At 40.2% G+C, this 19,922-nt stretch overlaps 2 protein-coding genes across 8 annotated transcripts in view; one reads left to right on the top strand and one right to left on the bottom strand.

Annotated features, from left to right (window-relative positions):
* sobpa (sine oculis binding protein homolog a) overlaps window positions 1–16,002 on the bottom strand; it is a 47,110-nt gene extending 31,108 nt beyond the window's left edge. For both annotated transcript variants that reach the window (XM_079692980.1, XM_079692981.1), the window contains exons 1-2: window positions 15,904–16,002; window positions 10,206–10,531 (exon numbers count right to left, since the gene is read on the bottom strand). In XM_079692980.1, coding sequence (XP_079549106.1) covers window positions 10,206–10,301 — 96 coding nt within the window. In that variant the 5' untranslated portion in view covers window positions 10,302–10,531; window positions 15,904–16,002. The remainder of the gene's footprint in view (window positions 1–10,205; window positions 10,532–15,903) is intronic.
* A 69-nt stretch (window positions 16,003–16,071) lies between these two features.
* pdss2 (prenyl (decaprenyl) diphosphate synthase, subunit 2) overlaps window positions 16,072–19,922 on the top strand; it is a 36,512-nt gene continuing 32,661 nt past the window's right edge. Inside the window, exon 1 of one of the 6 annotated variants that reach the window (XM_079692989.1) lies at window positions 16,072–16,571. In XM_079692989.1, the coding sequence (XP_079549115.1) occupies window positions 16,324–16,571 (248 nt within the window). In that variant the 5' untranslated portion in view covers window positions 16,072–16,323. The remainder of the gene's footprint in view (window positions 16,572–19,922) is intronic. The other 5 variants (XM_079692988.1, XM_079692992.1, XM_079692991.1 and 2 more) reach the window with 5 other exon arrangements.

Below are 19,922 nucleotides of genomic sequence, written 5' to 3'. Positions count from 1 at the left end.
AGTTTGATTCCCAGTTTTATTTCTGCAATATTTACACTTGTTTCGATTTATTGTCTTTTTTTTCTATTTGATAAATAATTGTGTAAGACTATTCCTTAGTTCCCAAGCGCTTTTTAACATTTAACTGGTTATATATTAGAGTAGGGACGGTACTACGTTGACCGACAGGTGCAAAAGAGCTACAACAGCCCAACATTTCCATCAGTAGAAATACGCTGCAGTTTCAAAAAAGATGCAAATAAAAAAACACAAAATGGGCCAAAACACAAATTAAGAGACATCTTCACCAACTTGACAACACATGTGCAGCGTTTAGAAAACATTGACCAACTTGACAAAGCATATGCAAATGTTTTAGGCCATTGTAGCACTTTTGCAACTGTTGGCCAATGTACACTACATGTAGTCTACATCTCCATCTTTGTGAACAACCAATAACAATACAGTAAAAACACTAATAAAGAGTCAAATACTTTGGGATTTCAGCTGTCACTGAGCAGTAAATGGCACTTCATAATTAACAGCATATAGTCCAGGACACAGTCTTGTGACAAATGCCATGCAAGTTGCTTTGAGCCCGGCAGTAAAGTCCTCACATTCAGCAGCAGCACAGCAACGCAGAGTGCTCTGCAGGTAGTTAGTGCAGGCATGCAAAAGTAAATCCAACTATATGCAGGTGAAACATATTTCCTCCTCAACAGCCACAGTCAGTAAACACTGTACTCCAAAGGAAACCCTGCTAATGCATAGTCCATTATCTATACACCTCTCCCATGGAATGTTCCCATATGCGTTAATTCACTGAACCAGAAACTTTGGTAAATGGTTTAAGCAATCATTTGACTCTCAAAAATGGAAACAAATTGAGGATGATCAGCTGCAATGATTTGGTCTGAGCGATAAAATATTACTCACAGGTCACTTAACTATCAGCTTAGAGATAACACTGCTCATCTGCGCTTTAAATAGTGTAACTCATATTGCTGCTCAACCGTTTTTCTGTAAATGTTTTTCTATGATGCCCATTTGGAAACTAATGGATAGGGATTGGGACGTGGATTGCTAAGAGGCGGGACATTTCTGACACATAATAGATTGACCAATCACAACAAGGCCATCCAGCTAACCAATCAGAGCAGACTGGGCTCTGGTGTCAGACAGAGGGTGAAAAGAGGTGGTGCAGCACAGGCAGTATGAGAAAAAAAAAGAGCTTTTTGAGCATTAAAGATGTAAACATTTCACAGCAGAGACACCACATACACATATGAACCCTTAATTAACATTATGTCCTTTTTAAATCAAAACAACTTTGGGGTTTGGACTGACGAAATGATACATTTAAAGACTTCAACTTTGAGAAACTGGGTTGGACATTTTTCACTATTTCTCATATTTCGTAGACAAAGCGATTAAATCGAGAAAAGAACCAGCAGATGAATTGATAAAGAAAATGATCGTTAGTTGCAGGCCATCATTGCACACAGTGTTTTCACCCCGAGAGGATGAGAGAGAGAGTTCTGACTTGAGTGCAGATTCCTCTGGAGAGTGTGCTCTCACTGCTGGAGGCAGGACTGAAGTATTGATTCGTGATTTCCTGTGGGTGGAAAAGTGACCGAGTCTGAAACAAGAATTTAATTTGGGCAAATAAACTGAAACAGCAAGGTCTCAGTGGAGATGGGTTATGGTGTATTCTCCCAATGAAACACCTTATAGCTCTGGCCTGGTGGAACACCAACATGGAGACCATGGAGACAGGAGGGCCAACTGAATCAATTAGTGAATAAAATACAACTAACAGAAAGCCAGCGCAGTTTGGCTATTGTTTACAGAGGTATTATAGTAAAGGTGATTAATGGGGAATAAACACACACACACACACACACACACACACACACACACACACACACACACACACACACACACACACACACACACACACACACACACACACACACACACACACACACACACACACACACACACACACACACACACACACACACACACACACACACACACAGTTTGTTGGACTGTCTTTGCATATTTGAGACATTGTAGTATAGTATGTTAGCAAACAGAGGCAGATTTCCTCCTGCTTCATTGGCACATTCACTCTGTTTACAGGCATTCATGATGTGTGGTATTTGCAATTAAGAGTAACTGCTCAAGGATCAGTTTTGCTTTGTTCATACAGAGCACACAGTTGCTTCTGCTTTTCTGTGCAGAAGTGAATTATCCACACCAAGTAAAAGGTCTAAATACTGGAATGAAGAATGACAGCAGTTATTGATCTGCCTGTTGTGAAATACCGCTGTGGTTGGGTTGTCAATGGGCAGACGTGGCACAAAGGTGGAGGGTTCACTTCAAGTCAATTACAGGTGAAGCAGTGTTGACAAGAAACACCGTGTATGAACATCTGGAAGTCCCATTGCAGAATCTAACACTGACAAGACATGCAGCTGTTATTAACAGTAATTAAAGTCTAATCCACACACTTAGAATCTCAGGGTTTCTCTTACAAAGGTTGGTGGTGAAGCAGTGCAGGCTGTTACTGAGGACAGCTCCTGTTTGCTCATGTAAAGGGAGGCGTGTGGCGCAGTGGATAGAGCCTTGGTGTTGGGATCAGGGGGTCACAGGTTCAAACCCCACTGCAGTCAGCATGTCGTTGTGTCCCTGGGCAAGATACTTCACCCCAAATAGCTCCTGTGGGGATTGCCCACAGTATTGGGTATGTACGTCGCTTTGGATAAAAGCGTCTAAGAAGTAACATGTAATGTAACAGTGCTTCTGCTTGAACAATGCTCAGTGACAGCAGTGCTCACTCTGCCTGAAGGTTCCTGGAAGTCAGATGTACTACCAAACCACTTCCTGATCTGCGCTAAAGCTACAGTGGAGGAAATAAGTATTTGATCCCTTGCAGATTTTGCAAGTTTGCCCACTTACAAATAAATTAACAGTCTATCATTTTAATGGTAAGTTTATTTTAACAGTGAGAGTAAGAATATCAAAAAGAAAATCCAGAAATAGACATATATAAAATAGAAAAATGTATTTGCATTTAACTGTGGGAAATAAGTATTTGATCCCCATGCACTTCATGTGTTAGTACTTGGTGGAGAAACCCTAGTTGGACAGCACAGAGGTCTGATGCTTCTTGTAGTAGGTCTGTGCACATCTCAGGAAGGATGTTGGTCCACTCCTCTCTGAAGATCCTCTCCAAATCCTTCAGGTGTTGAGGCTGATGCTTGGCATCTGGAAGCTTCAGCTCCCTCCACAGATTCTCTATGGGATTAATGTCCGGGGACTGGCTAGGAGACTCCCTCACCTGAATGTGCTTCTTCTTTAGCCACTCCTGTGTTGCCTTGGCCGTATGTTCAGGGTCATTGTCCTGCTGGATGACCCCTCCATGACCCATGTTCAGTGTCCTGGCTGAGGGAATGAGGCTATCGGCCAATATTTTACAGTACATGTCCTCGTCCTGTCCCCTTAGCCGAGAAACACCGCCAAAGCATAATGTGTCCACCTCCATGCTGGACGGTGGCGATGGTGTTCTGGGGGTTATAGTCAGCATTTCTCTTTTTACTAAATGAACATCATGCTGTATTTAAAACGCTTTTAAAACTAGTGATTGAGAATATAAAACTGTCAATAAAATGTTAACTGAGGTAAAAAAGTTGTGAATATAAAAGATATTTCTAACTATGGTGAGTCGTTAGCAGAGTCACAGGTTGGAATCCGAGCTGCGGCACTTGGCTGCACCTTGCCGTCACTCACTCCACCTTCAGTGTCTATCTTAGGGTGCCCTTAAAAAGGCAAACATTCCTTGAAAAGTTTAAAAAACATAACTTAAGAACATGAATGATATCTTAACTCAAGAAGTTTTCTAATATAGTCCCTGTTGGATTGTTCTCAACAATTAACCAGAATGTAACCGTGCTCTGGCAGACTCAAAGTAAACACTGGCAAACACAACTGTAGCAATTATCCCAACTTGAAGGGTGAAACCCTGTGTAGAAAAAGTCAAGAAGAAAAATCTTTTGAACAAATGAGTTGGAGCATAACCCGACTGGATGTCCTCCTCTGGCTGTAAAACAACCGCATCACAGAGACAAAAAAACACAGCATCTCTCTGTCTCCCTTTCCTCCCTGCCATCCTGTCCTCTGTGTCACGCTACTACTTTGAGAAAGTGGGAGTAATATTAAGAGTGGAATCTAATCCTGGTTGGCGACTCATCAAAGCAGCGGCATCAGCTCTGGCTCTGACTGAACTGGGGAGGTGAAGGCTACCGAGGTCTATATGCCACACTAAATGTATAGCCTTTTGATTTGGTTTCACACATACAAACTTTTTTATATCAGTGTTTATTCATCCCAAAAGCCTCAGCGGAACAAAGGTCAGCTGGGAGTGCAGTTTTTGCTTTAGGTTGCCAAAATGATGTTATTATTTATGGAGTTACAAGGGTTTGAAAAAGGCAACATTTGATCAAATGCACGCCTCCAGGACTTATTATATTGTTGCCTTTTTTACCCTGACCTTTTGTTTGCTGCCAAACTTTCAGTCCATGTCAGGGTTATTTAAAAAACAAAAAGGCAGCGGCACCATACGATCTGCTCTGGGTGCTCATTGTCCCCAGAGAATGAGAACTATTAAGTGATCCCCACAACTTTTTCTATAGAACCATCATCACATCAACTTGTCCACTTTACACAACACAACAGCAACAACAACAACAACAATGTAATAGACTGACAAGCATAAAAGCTCATTAATGCTGCCAAGAAGACAAACACTTTCCATTTAGTGTCACCATCAGATTAGAAATAAATCTATGTGTTTTGATTGAGTATCCTCCATCCATCCATCCATCTTCTACTGCTTATCTGGGGTCGGGTCGCAAGGGGAGCAGTTCCCTTCCCTGGTCACACTCACTAGCTCTGACTGAGGGATTCCAAGGTGCTCCCCCACCTGGTCTGGGTCTGCCCCTCGGTCTCCTCCCAGCTGGACATGCCTGGCACACCTCGCTAGGTGTACCAGGCGCCCAAACCACCTCAACTGACTTCTTTCTACGCAAAGAAGTAGAGGTTCTACTCCGAGTACCTTCTTTTATTTACACATGCTTATTTAAACATCAAGAACATTGTGGTCTTCGCTCTAAGATCACCTTGTAGTAAACTTAATAGTCTTTAAAGGGAATACTTCACCCCCAAAATGAGCTTTTGTTAATCAATGACTCACTCACTTGTTCTTGTAGGACTCACGTAGAACGAAGATTCGGAAAACTGAGAAACTTGTTTTTAAATTGAAGTGAATGGAGGCTGCGTTAAACAACTGCAAACAAACAACGTAAAACATCTGTTTACAAACTCTCACACAACTATTCTGCATACACTGTCTCACACTTGTACAGGCGTGTTACTCGTCTTGTTGGGGGTTTTACGTTCACCATGGAACCATGCGAGACAAACAACGTCTTCTTAAAGAAATCAAGGTGACAGGTGGAAAAATACCCTTGACATAATGAAATGCTGTGTTTAAAGCACCCTGTGTAACTTCTGAAAGAAGACATATCCTACTCTTGCTGTAAATATAGAGAATATACTTGAAATATGTCCATATTATTTCCTCTAAATGAATATATTATTCTAAGAGAAGCCTACTTGTCATACTGTTGGAAGGAGGCAAAGCTAAAGAGTGTGAAAGCAGCATACCATATATTAGCCTCTCAGTAGAGTGGTGCAGGTATGAGTCCTAAAACCTTTCTTCTGGTTCGCTCAATCAAAGTCTAGGATTTGTTGAATGGATTTTGGTTAGGTTTGTTGTTGACACATGCTTAAGAGATTGTTGTTTTTTGTTCTACAACATAAAATATGTCAGTAAACACCACACTGTTGAATGTCAGAAGCTTCTAGGTTTACTAAAAAAGAAACCAAAACGTCATTGGAGTGAACACAAGTCCGTCTTCATCTTAGCCGAGCTCAGCATTTCAACTGTGATGTCGTTCATTTATAGCCTAACATTAGGCTCTTACTTCTGCTTAAAAAATGATAAAGCGTTGTAAATATGTGGAGACTGAGAGTATCTTGTTCAACAAGACGTGTAGATAAACATGTGTTGGCCACAAAGCTTATTTTCTGCTATAATTCAAACTATAATGGAAGAATTGGCTTTCTGTATGTGATCCCTGCAGCACTCTATATTCTCACAGTGTGATATTTGAAGATTATTGTGCTCAATTAGGACCGTTTGTGCCATCAGCTTTGAAATCGCTCTGCTAAAGCATGTGTGCACTGAGGGTTTGACCTCTAATATGACAATATTTGGTAGCATTTATACAAACTTTAAACAAGACGAAACCATCAGCAGAAAAACACCCACTTTTTCCTCGTTAAAAACAAGATGGTGGTTTAACAGAGCCTGTGCAGGACGATGATACTTTCACAACAGATTCACGAGCTGATACTTCTCTGCAAGCAGTGGACACTGATAAAAATACATTTAAATTCTCCACAGTCGTCCCCTCAGTTTCCCTCCAGTAAGACCCAGTGGTGGCCAGCAGGGCTTGTGGGAATGATGATGGTGGGAACTGGATACCTTGTGGCCAGAAACCAGAGCAGGTCACTGTACACCGTGATAAAATTCCCGAATCCACACGCCAAGTTTCCCCTTTGCCTCCTCCTTCTCCACTTTTCCACTCCTCTCCTCCTCTGCCTCTCCCTCTCTCCTCTGCTTTCATTCCCCTCTACTTTCCTTGATATCTGATCTGGCGGAGACACTCAGGTTACAGTTTTTACAGCTAAGCCAGCCCTGCGCTGTATACATTCCTTTCTCCACTGTTTCTTAGCCCACTCTCTGCAGTCCTCTCATATCCCCTCCATGCCCACTCCTCCGTGTCCTTGATTACTCACCGGAGCTTATTTTACCGTGGCACACATTAAGCAGCCAGATGAAGGAAACACTGTCGGACTGTATGATCCCTCACAAGGGCACATTGTGTGTCTGTCTGTGTGTTTTGGTCTGAAATATTGAGGATGAGAGGAAAACTGGGTCCTTTTGTTCTGAACACTTGATAGAGCAGAATCGAAGAGTTTTCTGCAGGAAATCAATACGCTTAACTTATTTGGCTATTATTATGGCACATACTGTTAATAAGGTGCCGCTTGTAATGCTGCGTTCAGGTTAACACGCTAATTTCTAATGCTTCCAACCAATGACCTTAATCAGATCCAATTATATTTTTTCGACAACTTATTAACTCCCGTAATGTCACACTAACAATGAAGGTATTGAAAGGGAAGCTGCAGCTGTTTTTCATCTATCAGTGGATCGCTGTTTTCCTAAATTAAATCTGTGGACAGCCGCTTGTGTGTGTGTGTGTGTGTGTGTGTGTGTGTGTGTGTGTGTGTGTGTGTGTGTGTGTGTGTGTGTGTGTGTGTGTGTGTGTGTGCAATAGGAGATGATATTCAAGGTTGCGTAATGAGCTACAATCAAACTTGTTTAGCATTTGAAAGTGTTTTGAGTTTTGACACCTTAACCACATCTGCTCCTTCATTCAGTCGCTTCTCCACGGTATTGGTGGAGATAAAGGACTTGTTGTGGGAGAGGTGTTTTTCCCTACAGCCTAACAATAAAACTGTGTTTTTTACTGACATATCTATGGGAAAATCCACAAGCTACTGATTTTTCATTTGGTAAGAGATATCTGAGTAAGTGAGAGTGTGAAAATGCAATGTCAACATTATTCGGTCAAAATATTTGAGATTCGGAACGTTATTCTGATAATATAAAATATGCTCAAAACTTCTTAATTTGGCATATTGGAACCACAGCAGCTTTGAAAATGTTAAGAAAAAATATTTTTGCATCACATCTTTTTAACAGAACATCATTTTAAAGAAAATAAATTAACGACAAAAATATAAATGTAAAAATAGCAATATTGTATGAGTCTTTTTTACATGTTATTCCTGCAAAGAAAAAACAGGCTGTGTTTTTTTCAAATGTTTTATGATAACAGCTACTGCAAAGCTTTTTAAAGTCCCTCGTGTGAGGGTATTCACAAATATCCAGATTTTAATTCAATTGTATCATAATCTATTATAATATCATAGATCGTCCCGTCCCTAGGTGTATATTCATATCTCATCTCACAGCCATGACTGATAACAGTCACTACATTGTGCTTACAAATAAAAATGACATATTAGGCTGCTTTCATCAAATTAAATGTTTAACCGACACGTTAAAAATATTGCGAAATCTGTCATTTCTTTGAACCCTGAATGATGACCCACGTCAAACAGCATCTATCATAAACCCGCAAATAAAACATCATATCTGACTGACATCCCATAATTACTCGGTCTATCTGATAAATTACAACAGGAGACATTTTAATAGATTTTCACAGTCCAAATAGATTTATGGTAATATTTAGCTCTGAAAAGAATTAGAAAATAAAAATGTGGACAGACATTACATTACATTACATTGCATCGCATTTAGCTGAAGCTTTTATCCAAAGCGACTTACAATAAGTCAGACAGATGTGTTTAAATGATGCTCATAAAGACTCGGCTCCACTGAGAATACTACAAGTGCTCCCTGATAAGAAATAAGGAAATGTCTCCTTTGAGAGACCCTGACCGACTCCATTCCCCTCCCTCAACCACCACCCCCCACCACCACTACCCAACATCCCCACCTCCTGTCATCAGGAGCAGACATCACAGGATTTCCTCTAAAACTGAGGATCGTGGCCTTTTTTTTGTAGTTATCAAGAAAAATTTCCAGTTTGTGCCGTTATTGGAAGAAGCTCTCTTTTTGTATTGGCAAGTCTGAATGCATACAAAGTGGAACACTCACATTAAATACCTCAAAATCAGTAGATCACACTGCAACAAAAAAAAGATTCAAATCATCTTAGAATGTCATTGCATTATCCCTTGTTTCTCTGTTAACCACCAACAAAGCATCTGTTGTCATAACAAAAAAAATAAAATGTGTTTTACAGTAAGTGGTGGCACGTGAACGCGCCTTGGTATTTTGGAGAGGTCTAAATGCAAAAAAAAGGCTTCTTTATCACAGGGTTGTTTCAGGACTCGCTCAGAGCCAGCACCCTCGCGCCTCTCTCTGACAGCCAAAAAAAACATCATTTCCACAATAATTCTCCCCAACGTGATCACCTGCAGGTCCACCCGTAAGAGAGCAGATGTGTCTCTGCCTAAATGTGTACAAACAATGAGGAGATGAAGACAAAGCGGACACACATCCTTCCTCTCTCTCTTTCTCTCACACACACACACACACACACACACACACACACACACACACACACACACACACACACACACACACACACACACACACACACACACACACACACACACACACACACACACACACACACACACACACACACACACACACACACACACACACACACACACACACACACACACACACACACACACACACACACACACACACACACACACACACACACACACACACACACACAAATTGAGCACTTTCTTTCTCCACAATGAACCGCACAGCTCAGAGCTCAAAAATCACAATATGCACCAAAAAGAAAAAGAAAAAAAGAAACAAGGTGAGGGTGAATATTGGGGATAGGCCGAACACTGGAGACAATGTGCTCCTTTCGAGTGCGTAAAGCTCACAGACGCACATCTGGATCACTACGCCTCTGGCCACACACACACACGCATAAACAAAAACACACACGCATCGTGGAAATGCGAGCGTCCCCCCCCCCCCCATTGATGTATCCTAATTATGCACATTGGTCTGCTCTCCTTTGCGCCGTAGTGTAACAGTATTAATAGTAATAGTAGAGGCACTGTTGACGCCTTCACTGACGCACTGGATTTTCCATTAACTCCATGAAAGGCAGGCAGGGCAACACAAACGGATAAATGATGACATGAGGGCGACACACTGTATTCCTCATTGATTCCAAACTTACTACAGGAGCGCTGAATGGGTGCCGCATCCATTGTGCGAGGCGGTAAATACTGCCGCTGCTCATGCTGCCATTCAGCGTCACAATAGAACTTGGGTATGAAAAAATTAATCATAAATCAAAGTTTCACTATCATGCAGCCTATTGCACTTGAGTGTATTTCCACAGAGGAGCAAGCACTCCACGCGTAATCACATGCAAGTGTGCACAGAGCCTGTTTACCTTCATCTCCTCATTTATTTCCCTTTTCACCGGGTGCGCTGGCTTTCGGCTTCTTTTATTTTCCGGAGGTCTGCCCTCTTTTTCCATCTCTGCCATGTTCCCTCTGAGATACTTCTGTCAATATTTGCGGTTGAGGAGGGGGGGTGAGGAGGGGGGTGAGAGAAAAGAGGCAGCTGTTTACAGTCTCCAGACGGCGGATGTCTTGCAGCTTTTCAGCGGCCCGCGTGACGCTGCTGTTGATGCCGGCGAGGGCTTGAGGTGCCCGGCTAAGTCAGCCATCTTCTGCCCGTATCCTCAACGGTCCGTGCGCCAGTGGTGAGCCGCCTCTGTGAGTCAAAGGAGAGGTTGAGTGAGGGGAAAAAACGAGACAGGGGGAGGGGCGTGCGCTGAAACATTATATGACGCGTTGGTGATCAGAGGGGGGCTATTTCTTCTCGCTTTCCCATGGACTGCAATCAGAGCAGTCACATCCACTTAACGCTGCTGCCTATGGTGGGGGGCTGTAAGCAGCAAACAGGTGCCCACACACTCTGCAGTCCCATATTGTTCTTCAGGGGAGGCTAACAACCATATGCTGTTGGTTAGAATACAATCTGGTGTTTTCATTAGTTTCTTTACAGGTTTAGACACAAACTCAAATTGGAGGTTCCAGAGCATGAGTTTTAACCAAAGGAACTGTGCAGAACCTTGATACTTCATCTCCAAAATGGTCATTTGTACATCAGCTTCTCACCCGGTTCTACCTTGATGTTTTGATCAAACTTTACTTTTCTCTCGTGTCTCCACGTGATTTAAGAATTAAAAAAAAAAAAAGAAGACATTTCTTGTGTAATGAAAATAATGGGGGGCTGCGTTTAACAGACACATTTATATAAAATCTGCAATCTGTTTTCAAACTCTGACATAATCCAAATATAATTTATCCAGTTGTATGCTCAGTGCTTTCCAAAGTGCTTTTACTAAATTCTTAGTCTTTGAAATATTTCTGAACCGTCCAAACTCTGCAAGTTAAGGTTTTACTGAAAATGCAGTTGACTGGATAAAGGATGATCCAGCCCAGTGTGAGAGTTTGTTAATGGGTATCACTATAGTTTATAGTGGCCCCCATCTGAATTCATTGAAGAATTTGCTCTCGTTTTTGGGTTCTTCCTTCATTAAAAGGGAGAATATATTTATTTAAGATTTCAAGTGAGCAAAGTAATTGATTAAGAACTGATAATTTTGAGGGTAAAGTATTTGCAGCAAGAAGCTCAATATACAATGGAAACGTGGATACTAAAAAGGGATGCTCACAGCGACCGGAACTCTTGTTGATATCCGGGGATAATGAATTGGGCTCACTGTCGCAGTCACCGGAAAAAATGACCTAAAATGTAAGTTTTACTGGCTTATTTTAACAATGTGGTCGCATAAGTCCTTCCGATATTATTGCAGATGTGCTGTGAGTTAGCGAGCTAACATAGTTAACCTAGCCATTTCTAATATATTGAGAAAACACAATTATGAAATAGACTAACTCCTACTAACATTACTTCTAATGTAAATGTTTTGGGGCATCGTAAAAGTATACCTTTAAAAAGACACATCAGTAGGTCAGTGAATTTTGCAGGGATTAAAAGCCAAGCGTTGCTTGTAAGAAATAAATGTTTTGGGGAAAAATCAGGAGCACCTAGAGCAGTGCTTGATGATGGCAGACATTGCACAGAACATTGTGTCCAATTAGAACACAACTGCAGTCTAAAAACAAACCCTTCATCATAGTGAGGTAAAAGGTTAAACACTCTCTCATAGGAACAAAGGGAACATTTTAGCATCAAATATTAAAAGTTGCCATTTAGCCTCAGAGTCTCTTCTTCTGCATCAGGTTGTTCCATCAGGCAACAACATGCATGGCACACATTTTTCTAGGTGTCTAAGTATTTGCAGGAATCTCAAGGTTCAGTTATCAGACTTTTAAGGGACTATACATTTGCCTTTGTAACAAAGGTCTCACATACTGTTGGTCAGATTTAAACCCAAGACATCACATTTTCAGCCTTGAAGTGGTTTTGTAATTTGCAACAAATTTCCAAAGAACTGCTCCCTCAAGTCCAACGGTTTATACCAGAACCCCGAAATATCAAGTAAGACCGATAGCTGAAGAAATACAAATTGGTTCAATGAAAGTCACGTTTCTTTTAAAGAACCCTTATCCCAACAAATATGTATGTATGTAATGTAGATACTTACAGTGCGTCTACAAATGTTTTATTGATCCAGGTTTCCACATATCTCTTCCATGGAAAAACCTCCAATAAACCAATGCACGCTATAGCACTTCTCACAGCAGACACTTCAGAAAGCACAGATGTGATTGATTATGTTAATGCAGAGCCCTTGTTAACAAAATGCGTTCCACCTGTGTGTTTCCTGCTAAAACAAGTCTAATAGTTGCTGCGGTGTGGTGCGGTGCGGTGCCCCCACAAATAGAATCAAATTCTGTGGGGAACACTGCATAGGCATTATGTGTTTGACCATAATGTGACAGTTTTACAAGATGATGGTTTACAGTGGGTTTTCTCAGCTAGGGCCACTCATAGGGTCATTATTGGTTGCATTATTGGCATATAAAACAGTTGCAAGATCCCGAATGAAACAATCTATAGGGAATAAATAAACCTGTTTCATGTGTGTGCTACATGCTGTCCTCCGGCAGGTGAAAAAACACACTGCCGGGGGGATGCTGCTCATGGCATTGTGACACCCATTTGAGCCGGGAAATCGGCGGAAACAGAGCTCAGTGAACCGTGGTGCAGGGTCAGGGGGAGATGACTTGTGTGGTGGCCTACGGGGCTGCTCCTGTCATGCCTTGCAAACCAGCAGCTCACCTGCACCGTAACACTCAATATGTGTGTCGAGTTTGCTGCAATGTGTTGCTATACCTAAATGGGTGTAGCATGTTATTTGGCTCTAAATCAGGATGGATTTCTAACTTGTTCATATTCAGTTTTCTTTTAGCGTTTAGTGCATTAATATATTGTATGTGTGTTTGTTTTGTGAGTCTTTTCAGCAAGTTGTCCTTGACAGACTTTCTTTCCAGTTTATTAATAAGCAGATGGAAGCGGCTTCAATGAAAGCATTGTTAAACCTAACGCTGCTGGGGCACTACTCCATCAAATCGTGGAACTGTTATATGGTATTACATGAACTGAAACATGAGTGGGATTTTTCCCCCCAAAACAATCAAACACTTTGGCTTAGCTTAATTTCATCCAGAATTCATATCATTTTAAATCTCCACATTGGAGTTACATAAGATCCCATTTGTGGTTTCTGTCACTGGCCACAACATAAACATAACAGGACAGGACTTCAGATTCTATCCAAAAGTGTTTCCACATTGGTGTAAAGTATTTCTTTGATTTTCAGTCATTGGACTTAATATGAAACATGCACAATATATATGTCAGTGATGTTTCCGTGTCAAATAAATGAAGATTACAGTGTAAGGCAGAACTGTCTGTTAATCTGTCAAGAAGAAGAAGAAGAAGATAAAGGATTAAATCCATGACATTACATTAAGGGGTCTCTTTAACAGTAAGTGATGTTCTCTAATGGTCAAACGTTAATGCATGATCAGATCACAGATCCGTTCTGCCCTCATGCAACAAACAAAAACATCCACAGCAAATGGAAAACAGATGGGCATCCGATTACTGACATAGGTGTTGTGTAAGACTGTCGAGGCTACGGCTTGAACTGAACTCTTATACTCTATCCCCATCTTGGACAGATTAACTTAACACAAAAAGTAAGGCAATTTGTGTTTGGTAGATTTTTTCTGTTTTGTAACAATGCTTTTTGGCAATAAATCTTATACCGTTGGAAAGCCAACAATTGATTTATTAACAATTGATTCATTTAACAAGCAGCCTCAGTAGCGTGTGGAAGAACCAAACACAGCCACAACAGCCTCTCCTCCTCATGCTGTCACCAGCCTGATCACACTCTGCTGCGGGATGGCATGCCATTCTTCAACCAGCATTTGTCCCAGGTCAGCCAGCGTGGTTGTGCAGTTGTGTTGGTCACTCTGCACCGACAGCAGGGCCAAGCTGACCCAAAATGGGGTTCAATAGGGTTGAGGTCAGGACTGCAGGCAGGCCATCCTCTCCACTACTCTATCGCTGCAGCAATCAGCAAAGCGTTCTCTGCGTCTGCTCCACACTGTGACCCTATGATCCATGTGCCATAGGCAGAATCTGGACTCATCGCTGAACATAATGTTCCTCCACATGTTGAGGTTCCAGTGCAAACGGGCCTGAGGGTAAAGGGCAGTCATTGCCGGCTCCTGGCGGTCGTACGAGACCGTAGAGTGGCTGCCTTTTGGCATTGGCAGAGGATATTTGTCACATTTTTCATGGGCGCACCCCACATACTCTGCTCTGCTGCTCATCCCACAAATGCTTGTTCCTCACAAATGTGGTACCATTGGAATGGTAAGAGAACAGGCTTTCCAACGGTATAAGGTTTATTGCCAAAACGCATTGTTACAACATAGAAATCATCTACCAAACACAGTTTTGTGTTAAGTTGATGTTAACTTTTTTCAATCAGTTTACATTTAGCTAATCTTAGATTATTGAGCCTTATCTTTCTTAAATTTAGAAAAATACAAGTAATAATCTTTCTGCCGGCCCCAAAATATGATGGGTTTGAATCTTTCAGTTCATCTCTGGGGTGTTAATGTTTTGTTTTTATGGCAAATTAACTAAAATATATATAGGCATCAATTAAATATGTTTGAATGTTACACAGAATTAAGTGATATTTCTTTTAATGAACTCAGTTACAGGTTAAAACCAGAGGTCGAAAAAGTACTCAGATTGTTGGAAGTAATAATGCCACAGTTTAAAAAAACTTAGCTTGATTGCTGCTTAAAAATAAACAAGAGCAAAACTATAAAAAGTATTAACATTAAAATGTATGGTAAAATAGTCTACAAAAAGAAAAGGAAACTTCATTCAGCCCATTTTAGAATAATACATATTATTGTTGACTATTATTGATGCATTTATGTGTTCACTACTTTAATGTTTAAGCTGGTAAAGCCAAGGAGGAGTGGCTTTTTTCTTTATATATATATATGCTGTTGGGTAGCTTGTGAATTTCACCAAGGGATCAATAAAGTTTATATTTATTTATATTTAGTTTTTATTTATTAATAATAATACATATTTTGAGCAGATAGCAATAAATATGTATCTACACAGTAACTATAAAGATGTCAGATAAATGTAGTAGAATAAAAAGTTGAATATATTGATAAATGTCGAGTTGAAGAATAAAGTAGTAGAACAATTGAAATACTAAAGTTAAGTACCTCGTAATTGTGCTTCAAAGTAGCCTTCAGTACTTAAAACTAAAAAGTAACTCTTGCGTGGGTGATTCACCAATATGGACTATGTATGAATATTATAATAATATATTTCAAAAATGGTATTACATTTGGTCAAATCATAACCCATGTTAATTTCACATTGTTGAGGTTTTTGATTAGATTTGTTGGCAAAGAAGAAGAAATGGCGCGCTTTGTATTTCCTAAATTACATAGTTCGGTGGAAAGAAAACAGGTGTGGACAAACTGTAAAATGTTACATTTCACCAAACAAAAGTGACACTTTGTACATTTAATACTTGACGAAAAGGCACGTGGACATACCTTAAAAATGGCTTCATGTCACGTTCTTTCAGAGTGTAACTTTGACAAAAAACGAATGAATATAAAAGTGTCTCATTCTCTTACGGAGCTGGCAGGAAGTGCTCTCCATATAACAATTTAGCAACAAACGTCATTACGTTGGACAGCGGCGCAACGTATTACGCGTTCAAAGATGGCAGCCTACAGTGACAGGTCGTGTGTTATGAAGCACAGCTAGTTATTGACACAGTAACAGTATGTTTTATCAGTCAGAACAGCAAATTATACGTTTTAATTCATAATAATAACACGGTGCTGTTTAAGAGCATGCCACTACGTTAGAGGAAGAGTCAGGCTATACAACTTAAAGATGGTGGAAGGTAACTGAATTGCACTTTATGCAACTGTCTCACTACCAAGTACATTAGAGTAATAGAGAAAATGTTTCCTGCTACATGGTCACGACTGTCCCACATGGCTCTGTCCAGCCGAGGACGGAGGACTCTGAGTCTGTTCTCCAGCTCAGCACCCTCCAACTGGAGCAAAGCGGTCGCAGACGCAGAGAAGATCGTCGGATATCCAACCTCCTTCATGAGCCTCCGCTGCCTGCTCAGTGATGAACTCAGTAATGTGGCCATACAGGTGAAGAGACTGGTCGGGACTCAACACCCTTTACTCCACACTGCAAGGTAACACTATACATGATCTGGGTTTCCTTTAAGCTCCGACTCGGGGCTTGTTTTTTCCATGGAGTAAACGCCTAACCTAACTTCTATCAATGATCTGCCAAAATAACACGACTCTGTCTTTCATCAAAGCTTAAAATAAATACAATGAACATTTATAGTGAAACTGTTTAAATGACTATTTTTTGGCATGAATATAATCCACCAATTGGCAGTCAGTTTTGATTAAATGACTACCTTTCCTCTAAATTAAAGAGAAATACAAGTCCAGTGTTTCATTATGGAGCTCACTGTAATTGTGTGCCTCAATCATATGTTTCTCTTATGAGAGTTTTGCATGGATGATTACACTCGAATCGTTGATTAACTACTGTTTTATTAAAAAAAACAAATACATTTGGCAGCACTCATCATTGTGGAATTACATTACTGTACAAACACATGACATCACCTACAGATCCATACTAGTATCCTCTTTTGTCACTGCAGACTTATGGGTAAACAACAATCGTTTGTAATCAATACATCTATTTTGTTAAGTGAAGCAACAACCATTGTCAGTGGTTGCTGCCTTTATTGACAGCCATCAGATGCTAAACTATTAGTAATATTTTTGTGACAACAGCTTATAAACAAATGTGCATCATATCATACACAAACTGAATTTTCACCACAAACGTCATCATTTCGTAACAGCCCCCTTAGACAGATTCTAAACTGGGATTGAGGATAAAAACGTATTATTATTATAAAAGATGATTTTCCTCTTATCATCCTTCTTTGTAGTTTTAAAGATTATTGTTTGCTGATCTTTGATCTTTGAAACCCTTAATTGATTTGACAAACTCAAGCTACATTTTAATAGATTTTATAACTACATGACAGTCAAGGAATTGAAAAACATTTGCTATCCTTTCTTTCTGTTATTGGGAATACACAAAATGCTGTTTTGATCCCGATTGAATGTTCTCTCGTTTTATTTTCATTTATGTTCCTGACTGATGTGCTTATCTGTACGAACGCTTATGTTACTTGCTGCTTTGTTTACAAAAAACAGGGCAGTGTTTACACTCAGAGGCCACTTGTTGAGTTTGTGGGCTCCAACTGCAGAGGTCTCCCCTGTGCTTCAAGCTTTATCTTGGGACAACCAGGAGAAGCTGGTCAGCAGGACTTAGTGATCTTGAAAGGTTGTGTGTTGTTAAAGGTCAGAGAGATAGGTTGTGAGTGATACTGTAATACAGGACATGATTACACTGATCAGAAACCATGTCACTGTTGTATCTGTTAGAAAGGGTAGCTAGTAGGGGTGTAACGGTATTCGTCCCGTACCGTCACGGTTCGGACGTCACGGTTCGGCACATGCAGTCACACGGCGAATACGCCTTTTTTTGCGAGTGGGAAAAAAGTCTGTCACTCAGGGCAGTATCCATTACACTATTTATAATCCAGGGGGCGGTATTGTGCCTAAAAGCCAGCCGCCCGTATAACAAATGAAGAACAAGAACAAAACACAACAAAACAAACACAATACATGAAGAAGAAAAGTTAGTAGATATGGCAAGTTCACACAACACATAGGAGCTAGAAGACCCACCTGCTTCTTTTAAATCAGGTGTGTGGGAACATTCCCTGTGGACTACAACAATGATGGGGTGCGAGTTGTGGATCGGACGAGGACGGTGTGTTGGCGTTGTTCGACAGCGGTGCGGTATGCTAGTGGTAACACCGCTCAATCACCTCCGAGTTAGTCTCAGTCCCCAGCGAGAGGGCTTTTCTCGACGGCAGGTGACATAGTTACCGCAAACAGATCTGCCCTCATTGCTGACAATGTAGACAAACTCATCTTTTTGAAGAAAAACTTGAAAATAGAGTAAAGCTTGAGTACCTTTATTTAGGCATAATGGCCTCACACACTCACAAGTTAATTACACATGTTAGACATTGCCCCTAAAGGTAGGCCTACATATTTTATTTTGTTTTATATTTATCATTGTATTTATTTTATATTTTGACATCAGGAGATGTTATACAGTTCTGTATTGCCATTTATTGATTGTGATTGAAACACTTTCTTATTATTTATTTTAATATTTTCAAGACATTCTTTTTAGTTGTACAGCTTATTTAACCTTTTTGTTTGACATTAGCCATTATAAATAATATGGCCATCTGAGTGTGTGTGTTACTGTTTGTAGTTGGTTTTTAACTGTGTAATACAGTTAATGATTCCAAATGTTAGAGTTCCTTATGTTCATACCAAAACTTGCACTACTGTTCAAAATAAATAACAGCAAAAACAAATTATGCATCTGGGACTTTATTTTGCTTTACCTTGTTGTACCGAACCCGTACCAAACCGTGACCCCCAAACCGAGGTATGAACCGAACCGTGACTTCTGTGAACCGTTACACCCCTAGTAGCTAGTTAAACTTTTTAATACACAGTTGGCTACTTTAATAGTTCTTAACTCTAATATGTTCTCTTTTTTTTAAGATTTCGTATAACTTGTATCATTTTTTTCAATCCAAAAGTAGTAAGTACAGCTGCTGGATAAATGGTGAGAAATAATAATAAAAAGTTCAATATTTCCCTCTGATATGTTGTGACTATAACACAGCGTCCAAATGGCAGCGTGCGTCTGAAGCTCGACCAACAACCAATCACATTAATCTCCCGCCCCGGACACACAAGCACGCGGTTTGATTGGCTAGATCTTGTACTGGCATATGATTTGATTGTCTGACGCTTCCGTCGAAGCTTCAAAAGTTGAACATTGCTCAACTTTTGAAGCGAGCGAAGCAAAGCGACGCTCCCACAATGCAGTTCGGCAAAGTGTGACGTCACCCCATTCAAAGTGAATGGGCAGAAGCGTTTTAAGTAAAGGAGCTGTGTGTAATTACTTTATCAGCAACATTCCTTAGATAGAAACAAAGTCAATCAACTGATAACAATACAACTAATCATATTTGTATAATGTTAATCTATCCAAATGCATACAAACGTAGTAAAGCCATCAGCCCTTTGCTGACATCGTAAGAGAAATTGGTCAACTTTCAAATCAAATGTTTGCACTGAATAAAGTCTAAAGGGAAATGTTAAGTATGGGAGCAAAAGCAAAGTCATGAATTGGTTTGTCACTGCATTAATGCTTCACTTCAAAAAAGGAAATTGACTAAAGAAGCACGCAAGGGGTAACATTTTAGGGATGCACATATTGTGAAGTTCTGGGTTAAAAATAACAATTTGTCCAAAACCAATACTAATGTTTTGTGGTTTTTTGCTAATAATTAAATAATTATTTATTAAAAAAGTAAAGAAAGTCTTTGCGTGAGACATAAATGAAATGTGATTAA

This window comes from Notothenia rossii, assembly GCF_949606895.1.
Source record: "Notothenia rossii genome assembly, chromosome: 7".
Classification (NCBI taxonomy): domain Eukaryota; kingdom Metazoa; phylum Chordata; class Actinopteri; order Perciformes; family Nototheniidae; genus Notothenia; species Notothenia rossii.
This window is presented reverse-complemented; position numbering and strand designations above follow the sequence as displayed.